Genomic DNA, 22,754 nt, shown 5'->3' on the forward strand with positions numbered 1-22,754 from the left:
CACACACACACACACACACACACACACACACACACACACACACACACACACACACACACACACACACACACACACACACACACACACCCGCACACTTACTTGAATTTCTGTTAACCCCTACAATAGGAGGTATTGATTCTATCCATGTTGGATTCTAACACTCTCAGTTCTCAAACTGAACAAAAACAGAAATGTATTCAGACTTGCATAAACACTTCTAATGAGTATGTATTTCGATTCAGCTCGACAGAAAGCCTTAGAGAAAGTGGAAGAAAGTCTGCACGTGTTTTGCATGTGTCAGAGGCAATGAGTTTGTGTTGGCATAATGGTTGAGAGTGTGTGGTTATTCATGTGCAATACTATGGAGATAGATCCCTGCCATAATTTGTCACAAATGTGGGCTATGATCTGTAGTGTGTGCGCACTTACACGTACAGCATGTGTGTGTATATGTCGTCGTATCTTATTTCGTAGCCTTATTTAGTCCTTATGCGTCTGTGACCACTGCAGTCAGAAGCGTTTGAATGATGCCTGTTGTGTTTGCTGTGCTCAGGCAATAGACAAAGGCATTTAGGAATTCCAGCTATTTGCACAGAGGAAACAGATGAGACATTTTGATTCAGGACCAAATGCTCCAGAACCCCCCCCCCCCCCCCCAGCTAATTCCTTTATTATCTTTCCAGCGGCAGATTCCAGTGGGCGCTCATGAGTTGGAGCTGCGCTCACATCCAAGCATAACACTCCCCTCCCCTCCAGCCTCCTCCAGCTGCACAGCATTTGTTTCATGCGGTGCCTTGGCAGGAAAAAGTCATTATCACAACACAAAAGTCGTACTCCGACCTCTCGCTTGTCACTGTCCATACCTGGCTATGTTTAACGCGGTCCCACATAAAAATTGTGGCTCCATCTGTAACCATTGAGTTCGGAGAACTTGTAAAGCCCCCCCCCCCCCTCCCCATACAATTAATGCAGGCTCCAGGGCTGTTGTATGGTAGTCTGGCAGGCAGGGACACACAGGCGAAAAGGAAATGGCATAATCTCTCTGCAATATCCTGTTATGTTTCATGCCTAATTCGGAGTGTTGTTTTAGTTTATGATTTTTTTTTATCTTGTCTGCATAAATATTAAAAATATATCCAGCAACCGGAGCCCTGACATAGTCACAGGCTTTGATAACTTAGTGGGTTATATCGAGACGGTCCTGCAGACTTAATGTCTCTGAGTCGGATAGCTCCATTCTGCACCCTGAAGTTCAGATTAATATTCATCTAAACCCGAAATAATATAGAACCTGATGAGACACGTCATGCTGGACCGTAACTTGCGTTTGGTTCTTTACTTGGTTCTCTCCATGTCTCCACAGATTAGCTGAATGGCAAAATGGTATGAAATTGTTTTGAAATCATGTCCATTGAAAGTATTGCACAATGTTGGACTATATGAATGTTGAGAAGGCCTGTTGAAGGATTCGCTTGTGCTACCCTCAATTTCTTCAGTGACTTACCTGAGAAGTTGACTGGGTCAAGTTACCTTTTAGACAATATAACTCATTGTGGTTCAGTTTACTCTTTAAACCTACAATGCCTTCAGAAAGTATTCATACCCATTGACTTTTTCAACATTTTGTTGTGTCACAGCCTGAATTTAAAATGGATTCAATGGAGATTTTTTTGGTCACTGGCCTTCACACAATACCCCATAATGTCGAAGTGGAATTATGTTTTTAGACATTTTTACAAATTAATAAAAAATGAAAAGCTGAAATTTCTGGAGTCAATAAGTATTCAAACCCTTTGTTATGGCAAGCCTAAATAAATTCAGGAATAAAACTTTGTTTAACAAGTCAAATAATACATTTCATGGACTCATTCTGTGTGCAATAATAGTGTTTAACATGATTTTTTGAAGGACTACATCATCTCTATACCCCACACATACAATTATCTGTAAGGTCCCTTGTTTGAGCAGTGAATTTCAAACACAGATTCAACCACAAAGACCAGGGAGGTTTTCCAATGCCTCGCAAAGAAGGGCACCTATTGATAGATGGTTAAAAATATAAAAAAGAAGACATTAAATATCCCTTTGAGCATGTTGAAGTTATTAATTACACTTTGGATGGTGTATCAATACATCCAGAAACTACAAAAATAAAGGCATCCTTCCTAACTCAGTTGCCGGAGAGAAAGAAAACTTTTCAGAGATTTCAATGGTGACTTTAAAACAGTTACAGAGTTTAATTGCTGTGATAGGAGAAAACTGAGGATGGATCAACAACATTGTAGTTACTCAACAATACTTACATAATTGACAGAGTGAAAAGAAGGTAGCCTGTACAGAATACAAAAATTCCAAAACTGTTTGCAATAAGGCACTAAAGTAATACTGCAAAACAATTGGCAAAGAAATTAACTTTTTGTCCCAAATAGAAAGTGTTATGTTTGTGGCAAATCCAATACAACACATTATTGAGTACCACTCTCCATATTTTCAAGCATAGTGTTGGCTGCATCATGTTATGAGTATGCTTGTAATCGTTAAGGACTGTGGAGTTTTTCAGGGTAAAAAATAAACGGAATGGAGCTAAGCACAGGCAAAGTCTACACTGGAGTTGCTTACCAAGAAGACAGTGAATGTTCCTGAGTGGCCGAGTTACAGTTTTGACTTAAATCTGCTTGAAAATCTATGGCAAGACATGAACATTTTTGTCTGGCAATGATCAACCAATTTGACAGAGCTTGAATAATTTAGAAAAAATAATAGGCAAATGTTGCACAATCCAGGTATGGAAAGCTCTTAGAGACTTACCCAGAAAGACACAGCTCTAATCGCTGCCAAAGGGGATTCTAACGTGTATTGACTCAGGAGGTTGAATACTTATCTACTTATCTTGTTTTTTCCATAATTATTTCTGCAAATATTAGAATTTTTCTTCCACTTTGACATTACAGAGTGTTTTGTGTAGATCGTTGACCAAAAAATGACAATCAAATAAATGTTTATTGCACTTTGTAATACAACAAAATGTGGACAAGTTCAAGGGGTATGAATACTTCCTGAAGGCACTGTATAACTCTGTGTCTTCCATCAATATTTTTCAGGTTTTTGAGTATCTGTTAGGGCCAGAGGCAAACTGAAACTGAGGGGACATATGCTCAATTATCAATTTGTATAATAAAATAGAAGATATGGTTTATTTTACATATAATTCATTCAAAGATATTGGATATAGCCATCAAAAGAATTAGGACAGATGTAATTACCATTTTACCATGTACTTTCCAAGTATATACCAGGTATTCTCTGTCAACAATAAAATAGTCTTACCCATTTCACTTTAAGAACACGTTTGGTATTTTACCCTCCAAATTGAATAGTTTCGGTTTTAGCTTTGAGAATGATTGAGAACTCAGAGTTGCACTGAGCCACCCACATCATAATAATAAAACACACCCCAGCCACCACCTCACCTGCCTAATGAAACCACTCTCTCGACACACACCATCATATGCTGAAGGAAAATTGACTGCAGTCAGCCAGGGACCTGCTGGAAAAAAAGCATAGATCATGGAATTTCATTTTTTTTCACAGGTGTGAAACCAGCAAACATACATATTTAGATTTATTAGACTGATTTTTGGAAGAGAGTGGCCAAATCCCCCACAAGCAGACGTTGAGACATACAGCGGCGTCCGTTGCCAAGATGGCGTGGTGTTTTCTCCGGGTAAATGGAGTCTTTTGTGAGCAATCAGCTCCGACACAGGAGATGAAACGGCCAGTGCCATTAGCTAATTAAAACTGAGGTTCTACACATGACCCGACTTTTCCCCTGAACGCTGTCCTGAAACCGGAGCCGTCTGTGCGTAGGGCGCAGGCGGCGACTGACGTTGATATTAATGTGTTTGTACCAGTACGAGCCGCTGACACTCCGGCCTGTCTGGACTGCTTAGCCCGCGCAATCTTTCAGAGGCTGGGACTCTGGCCCGGTAGCAGCTACCTATGAAGACATACGATTCAGAATTTTAACCTAGACGGCCAGGTCTGTAGGCATGAGCCAGCTCAGCGCTCACAGAGACCCACACACTCTGTACTGGAGGAGAACTCTGTACGATGCAGTTAAACATGGATACTCAGAAGCAATAGGGGAGAAAGAGAGAGAGGCTTCTTTTGTTTTTTTTAACATGTCAGGACTAAATGGATAATTGTATGGGTCAACTTGAGTTCTGATAGCTTGCCTAGAATTTGAAAGCCCAGAGTAATTGAATTCGGAGCACAAAGCAATAGGAGCTCACAGTAACCGTCTGTGGTGTATCTGGAAAGGACAGTGTCAACCCATGATTACCACGGCTGTATGACTGTGGGTTCAGAGCGTGCTGTCAATCGTTTATGTACCCACCCTCTCAATCTCTTATCAATCAAGCCTGTGGTCAACCATGTCCAATTGTTATTTCATGTATTCTGTTGGTGCAATGAAGCCATAATGTCATGCCATCGTTATCTTCTGCCGTCTGTCAGATCCTATGTGCCACTTGGCTGTCTCGGGCGTCATGCTAATAGTGGAGAAACACTGACCATATGCGATACATATATTAGTATGATGAAACTGCTGGCAGAAATGGTCTGGGACTGATGTTCTGGCATGGCAATGAAAGGCCTGGAAATAGATGGATCTTGCTTGTTTTCCTTGTCGAATAGGCCCGGCCAAGTTCTTGTCAAGCCATAAAAGTTTTCCAGTCAATCTCCTTACAGTAATGCAATCCAGTCTCTCTCTCTCTCTCTCTCTCTCTCTCTCTCTCTCTCTCTCTCTCTCTCTCTCTCTCTCTCTCTCTCTCTCTCTCTCTCTCTCTCTCTCTCTCTCTCTCTCTCTCTCTCTCTCTCTCTCTCTCTCTCTCTCTCTCTCTCTCTCTCTCTCTCTCTCTCTCTCTCTCTCTCTCTCTCTCTCTCTCTCTCTCTCTCTCTCTCTCTCTCTCTCTCGTCATTTGGGTCTGGATCTAAATATATATATATATCGCTGAACCATGATTATGACCACTAATAAAGAGCCTCAATAGTCCTTTTTATATTTCATTTCACTACAGCTGACACAGATAAAAGTATTATGAAGCCACAGTGAAACAGAGTTAGAGATGCAGTGAACCAGCTCCCCTGTCTCAGACTGCGTAACCAGGTATCAAAGCATGGACGATCCACTATATGCGATACCCTAATTACATTTGTCTGGAATGCAATATTTTGAGTTTGTAATTTCCTTAACATTTAATCACGGTTTTGTATCAGAAACCTGATCGACCGGGCTGAAGTTGACAGGCTTGACTCTAACATAGCGCAGTGGTTGTGTCATAATTGTGTCCCATCCAAGTCCTTAATCAGTTTAACCTCACCAGTGGGCCAGATCAGTTTTCTAATACATGGGAGAGACGAACAGAGCCGTGTTCAGGGTCTATTGTCCAGGCACGTTCCTGGGATCTCTGAGGGATGGATGGGGACCTGAACAGGCCTGTTGTAGAACACTGGTCTAACATGTGTTCTGGGATCTCCCTCTGAGGTAATGGGCCTCATTAGACCAGATCCACTCTGTTCCCATAGGACTCTCGTCAAAAGTAGTGCACTATATAGGGAATGGGTTGCCGTTTGGGGTGCTGCCATAGTTCCTAACGCTTCCAAACAAAGCACTTTGGGTTCTCTAATGCTGCAGTGTCAAGGGTCATATAAAACATGGGGTCTCGCGTGTAAACCATTTAAATCCTCAGGACAGACAAGCTTCTTATGGAAACATTTGGAGGCAGTTTACCAGGAAAAAGAAAAATATACTTTCTCGAGCGTAGTACTCCCTACATAACACTAGCCTCGTTTTTGTACTGACTGACGAGACACAATTTGTGACCGAGCAGCAGCCATTCCGCAAACATTCTCTGTGAGCCGCAGTGTGTGAGCCGGGCCTGTTGGGAGTGTGTGGGACAGTGTGTGAGCCGGGCCTGTTGGGAGTGTGTGGGACAGTGTGTGAACAGTATGTGGACAGAGGTAAATCTCTCAGTACCCAGAGGTGGAGTGGGTGTTGTTGAGGTATTGATGTATCAGGGGGGCTGGGTGTCAGTGGGACACGCATCACACAAACCACTGAGCCCAGAGAAACATCATCTCCCTCGCCTAGCCTGACCGCCGTCACATCTCCCAATAAACAGAGCAACAAGAGACACCTTTATATGCCCTTCTCCAGACCCAGACCATGTCTGCCTCAGAGCCAGGGCCGCCAGACCACAGCCCCTGGACTACGCCTCTACTCAGACCAGTCCAGACTCCAGAGTCAGACCAGGATCCAGTGTCACTCTGGGCCAGCAACTAATATAAAGTAGCTACAGTACAGACACTGGTACTGTCGAGAGAGAGGGATGGATGTTAGCATTTTTTTAATGGATTGAAATAAAATGTGTTATGTGGTAGGGTTATGTTGACATACGCACTGTGGTGTTCAGTGGCTAGGTTGGCTAGCTAGCAGGTGACATTTGACGGTTTTGAAAGGAAGAGGAGGCCAGAAGGAAAGTAGAAGAGAGTTTCGTTGAATCATTGTATAAAAACGATGTCATCCCCAAAGTAGTCAGCCCAGAATCAACTCAACACGCTGTGTGATATACCCGCAAGTGATTTGGTACATTGTGAATGTGAATGTGATCCATATTTGGGAGCTTTTTCATAGCATTCATAGCGTTGGCAGAACATTGCGCTCCGTAACGCTGACTAACAGCTGGAATTCAGCAGGGCAATTAGAGCTGGGAGCGTTCCCCAGCAAAGGGTTCAGTCCTCCAGGCCAATGAGGCTGTCCACTCTCCCTACAGGCTCTGTCTGTTTACACTGTCAAGCCTTCACTCTGCTTGTTATGATGGAGATGCACCACAGAGCTGTATCAGAGCTCTCTCCAGAAAGAGAGAGACCCTAACCCTAAAGAGAGACCAGAGAGAGTGAGAGACCAGAGAGAGAGAGAGAGAGAGAGAGAGAGAGAGAGACCAAAGTTCCTGCAAAATTCCAGGAACTGGTTTTCCCAAAATCCCGGTTGGAGGGTTCCCGGAATCAGGAGAGAGTAAGCAGGAAATCCCAAACCTCCAACCAGGATTTCTGGAAACCCAGAGAATTTATTGAACGTTTTCTGAATTTTGCAACCCTAGACCAGAGAGAGAAAGAGAGAGCAAGAGAGAGAGAGAGGGGGGGGGGGGGGCAACGACATCGCAGTAACTTCCCCATCTGGAGATGGGGTACGCTTTGTCATAGTGGAGAATTTTGTCATGACACCGGCGCCTAGAATGTTTAACCTGCTGTGTTGTGGCGTTGTACAGACCCCATTGTTGGGTGCTACTGGCTTGGTTTATTCAGAACCAGAGAGTTCGATTGGTAGACATCTGATTTACATTCGTCCCATAGAGTTTTACACCCCTCCAGTGACGCTGAACAGTCTCCAGAAAATGATCCTGTACAACTTCAAACATGTGTTTCACATTGGATCAGTTCAGCCTCGGAATTAGTTTTAACATAGATGTAAAAGGTTTATGCTGGATTTATGACCATTGGTTTTGTTTCCTTACAGAATTAAGGATAAGTCTGGGAACTTTTTATTGTTTCTCCTGTCTTATGCTAGCTTTGGTTTCTGTAATAACAACGATTACGTTTGTGGCATGTAGGACCGATCCTTTCAGATTGTCCATTTCACAGAGCAAAATGAAACCAAAATCAGTGTTGCTGATGTGCCAAGTTTCATATTTTAAAGGGATGAAGCCAAGATTTACATTAGGTCATGCACAATTTGGTCAACCGATGGTACTGTTAATGGATATTGCATGTGAAAAATCATTGTGCGGCCACAGTGTGCGGCCAGCAAGTGCCAGGCCCAGACTCATATTACGGCTAACATAAACAAGTGTCTGATGAGAAATGTAATGGAAAATATTCCACAAATATAAAAACGTTTACTGTGGAATACCAATCGGAACACTGGAACCTCACAATTCCTGCAGTTGGCAGGTTGCTTTTGTCCAAAGTAATTGCTCAGGAACAGAGACTGTTTTTGCACTTAAACGAATGTGTTTGCAGCCAGGCATTAGAAACATGGGCCAAAACAGTAATGCAGATTGGTGGTGAATGGGGATTGACTTATTAAATGTGAACATGGAACCACTTACTGAAATGTTGATATGAATTGATTTATTCAGAAGTGAATACTTGGACATCTGCAGAAGTACGAATGAGGGGTGATATACTTTAGCCTTGATAAGGACTGACACGTTGAACGCCGGTTGCAGGCTGATATATCACAGCCAGCCGTATCCACGCGTTGGCGTGAAACTGGACTCCCCGACGCCCAGAGAGAGAAGACAAGAGAGCATGACTTTGGCACACTAAGAACTGAACAAACCGAGAGGGCACCGTTAGCAGTTCAGTTTCACCACGTCTTGGGCAGCCGCCGCTCCATTCTCCATTACCCAGAAGGCTCTAGTGGTCTGGACGTTCTCCAGCAGAGTGAATGATGCCCGCCCGCTGTTCGCTGTTCGATCTCTTTCCGAGGGACTGTTAGTTGCGCAAAATGCCCTTTCTCTCTCTTCGGCTCTTCGCCTTGCTGGGCCAGTGCTTGGTGGTGATCACAATGCCATCTTGACCTATTGTTTAATTTCGCAGCGACTGTTTTCTCTCTGAATATTATGGGGCCTGTGGCGTCAAGGCGTTTGGCTTGGCAGCACGCGGCGCCTCTGAAATGTTTATTTTGTTGCGTGGACAAGGAGCAGTTTGCCAAAAGGGAGAAGGGTACAGAGAGAGAGAGAGAGAGAGAGAGAGAGAGAGAGAGAGAGATTGAGAGAGGGATGGTAGAGGTAGAGAAGGAGAGAGGGCTACATTGTACATTTACGTTTGAGTCATTTAGCGGACACTCTTATTGAGAGCAACTAGTAGTGAGCGCATACATTTTCCTACTTTTTCGAAGTTAGGGAGAGCCGGAAGACGCAGGAGAGACTGACGTCAGAGGTACACAGGAGGAGGGAGAGAGGGACAGTGGTGGACAGAGAGAGGGATTCAAGAGATGAAGAAACAGTTGATTGAATTAAGAGAGAGCCGGTATGAGTCAAGCTGCTTTAACATAGAACAATCTGGAAGAAAAAAGTATCAAAGCGATCAACTAATAAATGACATCTAATAGGCATCTGAATCCATCCACTTGTATAACAGTCCCCATTGTGGAACCAACCGAAGCCTCGGAGGAAGAGGAGCTTTGCCCAGAAAGGGGTGTGGAGAGGAGAGAAGAGGTGCAGGGGGGAATGGAAGCAGGTGTGAGGGAGAGGTCCTGGACAGATTGAGCCTGGGTTGGCAGAGAGAGGAGAGAGGATGCTGCTCTCAGACCTGTCACAGATGATACGGTATTGACTGGGAGTAACATCAGTCCAGCAGCCGGCTCAAAGCACATATCGTGTTAAGGATTTTCACTAACGTTCCCCTCACTCTGGGGGTTCGAGTTACGGCGAAAAGGTTTATAATTAATGCCTTGATGGTCTACTAATGGTCATGGCACCAGGGCTGTGTAATACACTCTAATTAGCTATTAGAAATGGTTAGGGCAGCTAGGGTAAACACAGGGCCAGTAATCAGAGAGAGAGATACAGCTCCATAAAACACAGTCATGACGCACCAACTCTGAATAATGAGTTTCAATCACCTTTTTTTGACTCACAATTCAATGAATGGTTATTCATAAGAGTAGAGATCCTGAATGATTTTCGTCCACCAAAACCAATGTCTTTCTTTTACCTATCTTCATTGCTGTAACCAGAGCCTTACATTGAACAAGAATCTAAGGGCTCCTAAATATAAGACTCTGGCTGTAACCAATACACAAGCCCTCCAACTGAACTTCCTTCAATCTCAAATGGACTGACGTTTCAGAAACCCCTTCAGAATTTCTTTTTTTGTTGTTGGCGCAACCATGATTTAAAAGTCAACTTCTGCCCTGTAACATCGAAAGTCTGCCAAAAAAACCCTACTACTGTTAAGGCTTTAGTTCTGGTGCAGTCTAAACATTGTCCACTCTCATTTGAGCGCATTGATATGGATGCGGTTGGTCACTTGGCTGAAACGTGACCCCATTTGTGTTGGAAGTTGAGTGCATTTCAATGGGAACTCCCGCACAGTTTGTCTGTTTTCATACAGGGGGGTACGAATGAACCCGGGCCAGTTTCAAGATAACACACAGACAAGGTGTGCCACTGAACCAATGGCACATTGAGGGCATTTATGGCTTTTATGCGGAAACGGGGAGTTCGGCTTGGGAATGAACAGTTGCTGTTGAACGCTAACAGTGAAGGTCATCAGATCAGCAAATAAGATCTATCCTTTTTTACTTTTATCAAAGAGAGAAGGGCTGTACTATGGTAGGCGTGTGTGACCCCACTTCCCTCTCCCTCTCCCTCTCAAACTGAGCCATAAACCCAGCGATGCCCCGATCACGAGGAAATCACATCTTAGCTCTCTAATGTAATACAGGGCCTGGAAGCTGGCACATATGTGAACGCAGGCCCCTGAGTCTCAACAGGTTAAGTGCTTCCATGATGACTCGACTCACCATGTATTCTGGAGCCAGACTTACCCAAAGTAGTTCTATAAGTCGTTCTATACCAGTCCGCCATAGCAACAAGGGTTCAAATCCATCATATAGTTCCCCCTCAATCTCCATCAAAAGTGCTAGGATTCATTCCAAATGGTACCCTATTCCCTTTATAGTGCACTACTTTTGACCAAGGTCCATAGGGCTCTGGTCAAAAGTAGTGCACTATATCGAGAATAGGGTGCCATTTGGGACGCAGTCCTTGTTGTGGCAGAGAGCAGCTGGTGGGCCATTACTCTAGATGCCTCATTTAGTCATCATAGGAATGCTTCCTGTTGTAGACGATGCCATTCACAAACTTTTTCATCTGCCCCAAACTATGCGGGACCGTGTGAGTACAAAATGGCTGATCGGAACAATTTCTTTAGTCATTTACATGACTACTTCCTTCCACCAATTTATCGGCTGAGCGAGCTATCGCTTCGGCAGCGCTCGCTCACTCGGTTCCATCTGGACAACAGTCCTGCCTTAGTCACTGCTGTGTGTACTCATATCTCACCATTCATAAATCAAGTGCTGTGAGAGTTTGGGCTGAGGATAAGGGGGAATGACGCAAAAGAAAAACAAAGTAAAGTGTGTGTGAATTCATCTCAATCCAGCATTGAGAAATGGAAAGGAGAAAAAAAAATCATCCCCTATCTTTGATTCAAATTAGGGCCTCTATTCGCAACAGATGAGTCTGGCTGCTAAAAGGGGTCCTGCTTGGCTGTGGAAATGATATGTGTAAACTATGTAATGCAAATGTTTTAGCGAAGCTGGCTTTAATTTGGTACCCTGACGAAGCACATGAGAAACCTGCCTCTCCTTAGCTGTCTCGTTGAATCATATGGATATAATTTCATCCATTTACGTTGTTCTGCTCTTTGCTGTGGTTGCCACGGGGCATTTGGAAGCAGGCAGATTAAACGCACATGTTTCCCCGAGCCGCAGCCTGAACACTCCGCTCCAGCATTTTTCAGCTGAACAGATCCTGAAGTGTTGGTGGTTTTCCTCGTCGGTCAGCGTATAAAAAGGCACCTTGTGATAAATGAACACACTTCCAGTACCTATTTTTTTTTTCAGATTAGAATAATACTGAAAAGGAACCAGTATAACTTTTTATCTAGGGTTTTATTCTGTGGCGGTGTGTTGGATTCCCAGATTAGGCCTTAAGAGAACACTTCACCCCGTTCAAAGCTTATGCAATTACAGAGCCTCGATGCATTAGCTGAAATTAATCAAAGCGGAAAACCGGTGGGCCTCGTAAAACCCCGGAGTACCTATTGCGTTTACTAAAGGTCCTCTCAAAATGAGTAATAGGGATTTCATGCTAGTTAGCAGCCAAACATTTTAATCCCATTTCTCTCATCATTAGTCAGAAGCCGCCAGTCAAACGGATGGTGGTGAGAGCAGGCCAGAAACATGACAGGGCCCTGGGGTTTCACTGATCTCAAAGGATTCCCTCCTGTCAGCAGCAACACTGGAGACTATAGCTGTCGAGAGAAAGAACTTTCGAAAGTTATTTACATTTAAGTCATTTAGCAGACGCTCTTATCCAGAGCGACTTACAAATTGGTGCATTCACCTTATGATATCCAGTGGAACAACCACTTTACAATAGTGCATCTAACTCTTTTAAGGGGGGGGGGTTAGAAGGATTACTTTATCCTATCCTAGGTATTCCTTAAAGAGGTGGGGTTTCAGGTGTCTCCGGAAGGTGGTGATTGACTCCGCTGACCTGGCGTCGTGAGGGAGTTTGTTCCACCATTGGGGTGCCAGAGCAGCGAACAGTTTTGACTGGGCTGAGCGGGAACTGTACTTCCTCAGAGGTAGGGAGGCGAGCAGGCCAGAGGTGGATGAACGCAGTGCCCTTGTTTGGGTGTAGGGCCTGATCAGAGCCTGAAGGTACGGAGGTGCCGTTCCCCTCACAGCTCCGTAGGCAAGCACCATGGTCTTGTAGCGGATGCGAGCTTCAACTGGAAGCCAGTGGAGAGAGCGGAGGAGCGGGGTGACGTGAGAGAACTTGGGAAAGTTGAACACCAGACGGGCTGCGGCGTTCTGGATGAGTTGTAGGGGTTTAATGGCACAGGCAGGGAGCCCAGCCAACAGCGAGTTGCAGTAATCCAGACGGGAGATGACAAGTGCCTGGATTAGGACCTGCGCCGCTTCCTGCGTGAGGCAGGGTTGTACTCATTACTCGTACTCGTTATTCCTCACAAAAAGCACATTGAGGAGGTGATACAGTTGAATACAGTGCATTTCTAAAGAAATTAACCTCCTGAGAAAACTCTTGTTTCGTTTCATCTCTCTCTCTCTTCTCTCTCGTTATTTACCTCTCTTTCTTTCTCAAGGCTTTCTATCAAAATGATGTCTGAGATGTCAGCGGCAGCTTTTCCCCCCCAACGCCACGCAATAAACGGGCGGTTTGTTTCGATCTTCTCCGGCATCTCAGTCAGGCTCTTTCTAATGAGCTCTTTTTTGTAGGTTAGCGGTACACTGCGGCCATTTAGGCGGCCAACTGTTTGGGCTTCTCTTTGCCAGTCAGAATTCATTTCCCATGAAGGCCTCAAGCTCGCTGTACCTTCACAGCCCAGCTCTCTGGGCCCATAAGCTGTCTGTTGTGATCGGCTGCCGGCCCCTCGGCCATGTCAGTACCCACCGTCACCCCAATGTTTACCGAGCTGCCCAAGCCGCCCTCTCAGAGTGAGACGGTGTCAAACGCTGCTCAGGCCCTGCTCGCCTGCTCCCTTCGTGTGGTTATTGAGCCCGTTTACCTTAGAACCAATCATTCAGAGGGGAAAGCCAAACATGTTTAAAGTAATTCATGTGATTAGCGTCTAAACTGCTTTCACAAATAATATCAAAGACGTGTTTAGAAGAAGCTGAAGCTGTCCTGTGTGGTTTCGACACCTCGGCTGGCTCCAGGCCTTCCCACCCATACCTTCTTCCTTGTCATCCTGTTTTACGTCTATGCTCATCCATTTTACGGAAAAATAAACAACCAAATTCCTTGTGACGTTTTTTTCTTCTCCGTACAAAATAGCTTCAGTAGCTCTCACACAGCAGCAAAGTTATACGCACGCTGTAGAACTTCAACCTATGCCCCAGTCGTGCTTTCGACTTTGCCGACACCTTCCCAGTAACCCACTACACTAACAGATGCCATTTTGACTGGCAGGCTAGCAACACCTGACCATGCACAGTAAATGCTCTATGAGCCGGTCAGTAAACCAATGTCCTGTGAATCATGTGCCCTTGCCTAGCGGTGGTAGTAGGCTCTCAACAGGCGAAACTTCACCCTCCCTGCCTGCATTCCAAATGGCTCCCTATTCTAGGGCTCTGTGTGGGCTAAAGGGTGCCATTTGGGACACAGGCACCGTCTCACTGCCAGCCGACCTCGGGCACTTTAATATCCAGAGCAACATGATTAGCACGCTTTTTCTCCACGGACCTAGAACTCTCATTTAGCTTCAAATTTGTATTGCGTCAAAGAAAGAATGAAATACTGATTATTTCCCTTCTACATAAATACACACATTTGGCCCGTCAATAAGGTTTATATTTGTTTTCCCAAACTCAAATGTTCGGCGCTGTATTTCAAGAGTCGGCACGGTGTGTGTCTCTCAGGACTGGCATGCTAGTATAGAGGGCTTCTTCTCTGAGATTTTATTGAAATTCCACCCCCCCACTCTCAGTCCTTTACATTTGATGACCCTGCCTCTACAATAATACGACTCCAGTGTGTATTGTGTGGTCGGACACTTTTAGATGTTCCCAAGCCCTCTGATCGAGGAGGCCTGAGTAGGCACATTTATCTGCCCTGTGTTGATGCAGCTTGGTCGGTTTGATCTCATGACATTAGTGTGCTGAAATCTACTGTACATTACATGCCGTATCATGTCTTCTGTGTGATATTTATCCTTGCCCTTTCTACAATCCAAACGACTGCCACTTCAGCTGTGTGTGTGCGTGTGTGTGTTAACGGCTTTAAGGTGTCCACTTATCACAACAAAAACATGAGTCTCTATGGGGTTGCTAAGTACGGAGCTGTTGTGCTGATGAGTAAGCTATGTGAGTGTGGTGAGACAAAGGAATCTTCTGGTCTCTTTTTTTATGTTTGAATAGCACATTTAGACAGGCACGGACAAACACACACACACGCACACAAAACCTCGGTCATCTGACCCAGCTCTCCCATGACAGGGTTAGGTTTCGTCCATATTAAATGCAGGGGGCTGTGAATAGAGGGCGCTTCCTGCCTGTGCTGTGAGTGAATGAAGGATGCCATGTATGAACATTGAGCTCAGATCAGGACTGAAGGGCCATTAGAAGAATGGTGTGTCTCTCTCCTTGGGCGTAACCCGACACTCCCCAGCCCAGTACACACACACACACACACACACACACACACACACACACACACACACACACACACACACACACACACACACACACACACACACACACACACACACACACACACACACACACACACACACACACACACACACACACACACACACACACGCAGAAGCTTCACTAAAGGTCAGGGGACAATAGAGAGCAGTTGCTCCATGTCAGGTTTCACTGCTGCCCAGGCCACAGAGTGAGACGAGCCTACTAGTCTCCTCCCTACGTGTGTGTGTGCGTCTGTGTGTGTGCGTTTGCTCGCACGCATGTGTGTGTGTGTCCACGCCCCTGATCGATGCATAATGGCCAGGGAGGTGGAGCCGGCAGAGCCCTCAGATAGGGTAACAGGAACGTAATTGTAACGGAAAGGGCCTTGATGCAATGCTCCTCAGTGACCCCAAAGGCTCTCATTGTTGTGGACCATGATAGCAACCATGACTGGTATTGATGTCAGGCTAACCGTAGCCACTGCCGCGAGTCTCCGTGAATGGTTAAGGCAGATTAATGAAGCGGGATATAAGTTACATTGAGGTGTACTGTACTCTACATGTACAGTGGTGCTCCATACACGTAATGGCTGTATACAGTAGCGTGCATAGAGGAGGAGGAGGATGGCCACTGTCTCAGCCAATCAGCCGTGTTTGTGTTGACGAGCGGGGGGAGGATATGCGAGCAGACTCATGAATAATGGGTGTGCTAGCAAATCTGTGGTGTCCATTGGCTGAGTGGATAGGATCAAATGGGCTGAGTAGCCAGTCAGGATCAGATGTAATGGGCTTGTTTACACTCACTGCCACTTATCTAGTTCATCTACCCTCATCTACTATGCTCTGCATGTCACCCATTAACTGTCACTGTACAGTATAGGTTTCCTTTCGTTTCTCCTGCAACCCACTACCTGTCTCTTGGTAGTATGGGCTTACTATCGTCTCCCTGCACTGTAGCCTCACCAGTAGCTACATAGCAAGTTGTAGTAACACTAATACTGTAGGCATGTGTATACAGATGTGGGATCTAAATTTGATCATCCGGTTGCAGAAGAACTTTCCTGCAATGCAGGAAATGTAAAACTTGTAGTGTATTTCAGGTTTAAAAAGGCTTCTGAAGTTTGTCATTTCAATTTAGAAATTTCAGACTTGGTTTTCCCATACGAAAGATGTAAATTAATTGTAAATGTATATTAAAATGTATATTAATTGTAATCCACATAATAATTCATATTTCCACTCTCTGCAGGATTTTTTTCCTGCTGTAGCAAACAGGCTCAAAGTAAGATACTACATCTGTAAATACAGATGTGAGGTGTTCCTGGCTCATATGACAATGTCTGAGTCCCAAATGGCACCCTATTCCCTAAATAATGCACTCCTTTGTGTACTAAACAGGGAAAAATGTGCCATTTGGGATTAAATCAATGTAATTTGGTTACTAATAGGTTTTTACAGTGGTCTGTGGAAACACAAGTGCCCAGCCCATGTGAAAATGGAAGATTTTGACCATGGCCGGTACAGTATCTGTTAGTTTCCATGGCCTGGTGTCATTGCAAGGAAGGGACCCAGCTATGTGACTGATAGAAGGAGTGGGGGAATGAGTGGGAGCATGCGCTGCTCTGAGTCACAGAGGTACATGGACACAGTGGCTTCATTGTACCACTGTTAACTGTACAGCCTTCCTCTCTTATTGATCTCTCTCTCTCTCGCTCTAACTCTGTGTGTGTCTGTTTTTGTGTGTGTGTGTGTGTGTGTGTGTGTGTGTGTGTGTGTGTGTGTGTGTGTGTGTGTGTGTGTGTGTGTGTGTGTGTGTGTGTGTGTGTGTGTGTGTGTGTGTGTGTGTGTGTGTGTGTGTGTGTGTGTGTGTGTGTGTGTGTTCCTGCAGTTTGAGGGCTGCACCAAGGCCTTTTCCCGCCTGGAGAACCTAAAGATCCACCTACGGAGCCACACGGGGGAGAAGCCCTACCTGTGCCAGCACCCCGGCTGCCAGAAAGCTTTCAGCAACTCCAGCGACCGGGCCAAGCACCAGCGCACTCACCTGGACACGGTCAGAACACATGGAGACAGCCTCCACTCTGGTTCTACTACCCACAATTCCTACCTCCTGTTTCCTTTCTGCTGTAGATCATGGATCAAGGCTGTTATAAGGGTTTTGAATCAGGGTTCACCAAACCTCCAACCCTGGTTACGGTGTATGTGTATGGGGTATTTTGATTTAACAAGTGTTTGTTTAGATTTCCCTTCTTTTCCCCTTCCTTTCCAAGGCTGCCATTCACTAAACGTAAAGGAAAATGGAATTGTACACATGAAAGAGTCAGTGCCCATTTCCAAACCTCAATGCCCATTTCCATCCCTTGACAGTGTCACAGTTCAATAAGCGAACCATCAGTCAGGGAGTAACACGCCGTTCTCACTCGCCCCACACTCCCTCCATCAGCCAGAGGCTGTGCCGGTGTCACGGCAGGCTACAGATCATTGAAATATCACTTCCATTAGTCCGATTCGAGTCACAGTATGTGAAATAAGCAGCGGTTAGGTTAGCGTGGAGCGTTCGGCTCAGACAGGGCTTTGCCTTGTCTCTCTCTGCTAAAGGAGGGTAACCAATGACTGTATATAGAGGAAGGGAAAGCCTGAGTCAGCCACTACTCATTCCTCCTGTCTCCGTTACTCCTCCAACGTCCTACTTTATCACAGTCCACAGGCCTCAACCAGCCTCAGCCCCCCAGCCTCACTACCGTACTGCCACAGCCAATTCCACCACCAGCCCAAGACGCTGATGGCCGCACATTAGCGCCCCGCCGAGAGTCTAATTCCGCCGCCCGCCACCCTGCCAAACACACTTTGGGGAAAAATCATTTTCAACTATGATATTTATACTAGAAAGAAGTTGTGTGTGTTTTTTTTCTCCCTCGCCGGCTCTTTTCTCCACTCATTGGGTCTGTGTCGGGGTGGCGTTGCGTAGGAATAACAAACAGGGCAGAGATGAGTGGTGCTGAGAGCGGCTTGGAATAACAATGTGTTATTTACAGAAATGAGCGAGGTACAAACGGAGAACTAATAAAGAGGCGTATCACCTTTCACTTTAATGGCCAACTTATATTCCACTGTATATAGAGAGAAAATACATACACTATACAAAAGTATGTGGACACCCCTTTTCAAATGAGTGGATTCGGCTATTTCAGCCACACCCGTTGCTGACAGGTATATAAAAATCGAGCACTCAGCCATTAAATCTCCATAGACAAACATTGGCAGTGGAATGGCCTTACTGAAGAGCTCAGGGACTTTCAACGTGGCACCGTCATAGGATGCCACCTTTCCAACAAGTCAGTTCGTCAAATTTCTGCCCTGCTAGAGCTGCCCCGGGGTAACTGTAAGTGCTGTTATTGTGTAGTGGAAACATCTAGGAGCAACAACGGCTCAGCTGCGAAGTGGTAGGCCACACAAGCTCACAGAACTGAACCGCTGAGTGCTGAAGCGCGTAGCGAGTAAAAATCATCTGTCCTCGGTTGCAACACTCATTACCGAGTTCCAAACTGCCTCTGGAAGCAATTTCAACACAATAACTGTTCGTCAGGAGCTTCATGGAATGGGTTTCCATGGCCGAGCAGCCACACACAAGCCTAAGATCACCATGCACAATGCCATGCGTTGGCTGGAGTGGGTAAAGGTTGCCGCTATTGAACTCTGGAGCAGTGGAAACGTGTTCTCTGAAGTGATGAATCACGCTTCACCATCTGGCAGTCTGACGGATGAATCTCGGTTTGGCGTATGCCCAGAGAATGCTACCTGCCCAAATGCATAGTGCCAACTGTAAAGTTTGGTGGAGGAGAAATTGTCTGGGGCTGTTTTTCATGGTTCGGGCTAGGCCCCTTAGTTCCAGTGGAGGGAAATCTTAACGCTACAGCATACAATGACATTCTAGACGATTCTGTGCATCCAACTTTGTGACAAGAGTTTGGGGAAGGCCCTTTCCTGTTTCAGCATGACAATGCCCCGTGCACAAAGCGAGTTTCATACAGAAATGGTTTGTTGAGATCGGTGTGGAAGAACTTGACTGGCCTACCCAGAGCCCTGACCTCAACCCCATTGAACACCTTTGTGATGAATTGGAACAACAACTGCGAGCCAGGCCTAATCCCCCAACATCAGTGTCCAACCTCACTAATGCTCTTGTGGCTGAATGGAAGCAAGTCCCCGCAGCAATGTTGTAGTGAAAAGCCTTCCCAGAAGAGTGGAGGATGTTATACCAGCAAAGGGGGGACCAACTCCATATTAATACCCATGATTTTGGAATGCGATGTTTGATGAGCACGTGTCCACATGCTTTTGTTCAGGTAAACACAGGGGGAAAATATCTCCATCATCAGGCTGCATGCTGTGTTTTCTTCAGTAATATTGTGTGACGATGAGGAAAGTTAATGACAGGGAGTGCAGTCGTTTTTACACCACTGATGTAGTGATCCAATCAAATGTTATTGGTCGCATACACATATTTAGCAGATGTTATTGCGGGTGTAGCGAAGTGCTTGTTGCTTTTGGTGATCATGTTTAGTGCCCCCTCAAATCTTTTGGCGCAGTTTGCCCTATAACTTTATAGACCTTATAGCAAATGTGATCTTTACGCCGTCAATCTTCTACGGAGCACCAAAGTGCTACTTTAAATGTGATTTCTTGTAGTGCTTTAAAAGAAATGTTGTCAAATTGAATATTTTCATTCAATTTATGTTTTATATTTTCTCTTCACTCTCTTTCTCATTCCTTCTCTCTTGCCCTCAATTTCTTCAATTGCTCTCTGTATTCTCAGCTGAAAGGTAGGAGGCTATCTTTGCCTTCTTATTTCATCGCATTTCATTACTCTTCTGTGTGTGTTTATTTTTTTTTGTGTGCGTTTTTGTTCTTGATTTTTGCTCTTCTTCTTCTTTGTAACTTAGTGCCTATGGCCAATGCATGTTCCTGAGTTCACATGTGGTTTTGTACGAATCCATTTCGAAATGTTAGGTTGCTTTGACTTGGGATTGCTTCACTGCACTGTCATTACGCAATAACTAGTCGCTTGCAGTCCGACACTTGTCATACACTATTCATATGTTCATCATGCTCTATAGAAACCGTACGCATGTCAGATCCCTGGATGCACCAAGCGCTACACCGACCCCAGCTCCCTACGCAAACACGTCAAGATCCACTCGGCCAAAGAGCAACAGGTGCGTAGAAAGGTAAGACACTCAAGAGAGAGTGAGAGAATTTACTGATGACCCCCCCCCCCCCCCCAAAAAAAACTGTCACTTTAAATCAGAGGATGGGCTCATTGTCATGGCCAGAATTCATTGAAGGAGCCATCCTCCCTTCTCCAGCCTCCACTTTCTCACACTGTACATCTTTTGACCAGTTAACTCAAATCAAATCAAATTTTATTAGTCACATTTGCCGAATACAACAGGTGTAGACCGTACAGTGAAATGCTTACTTACGAGCCCCTAACCAACAATGCAGTTTAAAAAATAAGAATAAGAATAATACATAAAAGGAACAAGTAATTTAAGAGCAGCAGTAAAATAACAATAGTGAGGCTAAATACAGGGGGTACCGGTACAGAGCCAATGTACGGGGGCACCAGTTAGTCGAGGTAATTTAGGTAATATGTACATGTAGGTAAAGTTATTTAAGTGACTATGCATAGATAATAATAGAGAGTAGCAGCGGTGTAAAAGAGGGGGTGGGGTGGGGGGGTGGGAAATGCAAATAGCCTGGGTAGCCATTTGATTAGATGTTTAGGAGTCTTATGGCTTGGGGGTAGAAGCTGTTTAGAAGCCTCTTGGTCCTAGACTTGGCGCTCCGTTACCGCTTGCCGTGCGGTAGCAGAGAGAACAGTCTATGACTAGGGTGGCTGGAGTCTTTAACAATTTTTCGGGGCTTTCCTCTGACACCGCCTGGTATAGAGGTTCTGGATGACAGGAAGCTTGGCCCGGTGTTGTACTGGGCCGTACGCACTACCCTCTGTAGTGCCTTGCAGTCAGAGGCAGAGCAGTTGCCATACCAGGCAGTGATGTAACCAGTCAGGATGCTCTCGATGGTGCAGCTGTAGAACCTTTTGCGGTTCTGAGGACCCATGCCAAATATTTTATCTCCTGAGGGGGAATAGGTTTTGTCGTGCCCTCTTCACGACTGTCTTGGTGTGCTTGGACCATGTTAGTTTGTTGGTGATGTGGACACCAAGGAACTTTAAGCTCTCAACCTGCTCCACTACAGCCCTGTCGATGAGAATGGGGGCATGCTCGGTCCTCCATTTCCTGTGGTCCACAATCCTCTCCACCCCAGCGGGAGGACCCTAGATATTAGCGCTAGTCCTTGGTTCTCGTTTCCAGGTAAGTAGTGCGTAGCACATCGATGACTTGTTGGTGACTTAAAAGCCGGGAAAAAGGGTCCACTCCGCCATGCGGATCAACCAAATGTTAAATGGCTGACGTTCAAAAGAGACGAGCCCAGTTTCGCCGGTGCTTTTCAAGTCAAAGTGAAGAAATTCAATGACGACTGAGAGCATGTTAGGACTCTTGTCGGTCTTGTCAGGCCACATGCGTCGCAAATGTCCCCAGTAGGTGTAATCATCTCCGCTCTAGTGCTTACTCTTCCTCGCGGCTCCACACAGTTGGTTTAATTTAGCAGAGCCTTTGAAAACCATTTCCTGACAATAGATCAGGTTGGACCACATTTCGTCATGTTCATGGTCAACAACACACTCTTCTGCTGATCGGGCTCGGTAAATATGGGGAGAATGGAGAGACAGAATGGTCTCATTGTGTCTAAAGAGCTTGAGCGGTGGTGGCCGGGCCTGGATAATGTGTTCCTTTGCTTACCATTGCTGTTAAACAGAAACATGTGAGGCTTGCACCATTGTTAATAAGCTGTAGCTCGAGCTGTATACCCCCAGTGGCCAGATGTTGTGGACACACGTCAAACAAACCCGCTCACTCTGTCTCGGAACAGAAAAAAAAGACAATCCAAATCTGTTATAGCGTCATGTTGCGAAAGGCAGAGGCCCAATTAGACTTGATGAATTGTTGCAAGGCGCTCGTAAGGAACGGTTGCCAATCGCCACATGTGTTCGGTCACTTACTGACGTTGTCCGGGTGTCAACTTACAATGTGAGGATTGTCGAACCGGTCTGTGATACGTAGAGACAACGTTCCATCTGGAATCTTGATTCAAGGGCTCAGATATAAAAGGAAAAGCCTCATGCCAACTCAAGTATCCATCCAGACGGGCTATTAAATCCATCCTAAATGAATTCCGTTGAATTAGTTCTGATGGCAGTCCTGGCATACTAATCTGTTGGGATATCTGTGAGCCGCGTATCTATCCTCTTGGCTCGCTCCGTTGGCTTGTCCAACCTGTAAACGAGAGAATGGACGGACAGAATGATAGCTAGATGGACTAGTTGTCCTGATCCCTCTTTTTCTCCTGGTCCTAATAAGTGGGCTGCCTGTGGTCGGGAAGCGGACGTCGAAGCCTGTCATTTCCTCTCAGTCTCTGTGGTTGAGATGCCACCGCTAACGAACTGATTCCCTGCTTTATTAAAGACTTTTGTGCTTGTGGGCCAGTTTACACAAATGTCCTTTTATTCTTACCATAGCCCTGATGTGTCTTATGTCGGCGTCGCTGTCCGCGTAGTGGTTGACATTACACTACAGCCTTTGTAACAGATGCTCGAATACAGAAAGAGAGAGACTGACGTTCAG

The 22,754-nt window shown here is 45.4% G+C and overlaps 1 protein-coding gene across 1 annotated transcript in view; it reads left to right on the top strand.

Moving 5' to 3' along the window:
* The window catches only part of LOC129869342 (zinc finger protein GLIS1-like), a 158,630-nt gene that overhangs the window by 114,027 nt on the left and 21,849 nt on the right, over positions 1-22,754 (top strand). The window contains exons 5-6 of the mRNA XM_055943675.1: positions 16,898-17,059; positions 20,124-20,234. Of these exons, the coding sequence (XP_055799650.1) occupies positions 16,898-17,059; positions 20,124-20,234 (273 nt within the window). The remainder of the gene's footprint in view (positions 1-16,897; positions 17,060-20,123; positions 20,235-22,754) is intronic.

The sequence above is a fragment of the Salvelinus fontinalis genome, chromosome 14, assembly GCF_029448725.1.
Source record: "Salvelinus fontinalis isolate EN_2023a chromosome 14, ASM2944872v1, whole genome shotgun sequence".
NCBI classification, from domain to species: Eukaryota; Metazoa; Chordata; class Actinopteri; order Salmoniformes; family Salmonidae; genus Salvelinus; species Salvelinus fontinalis.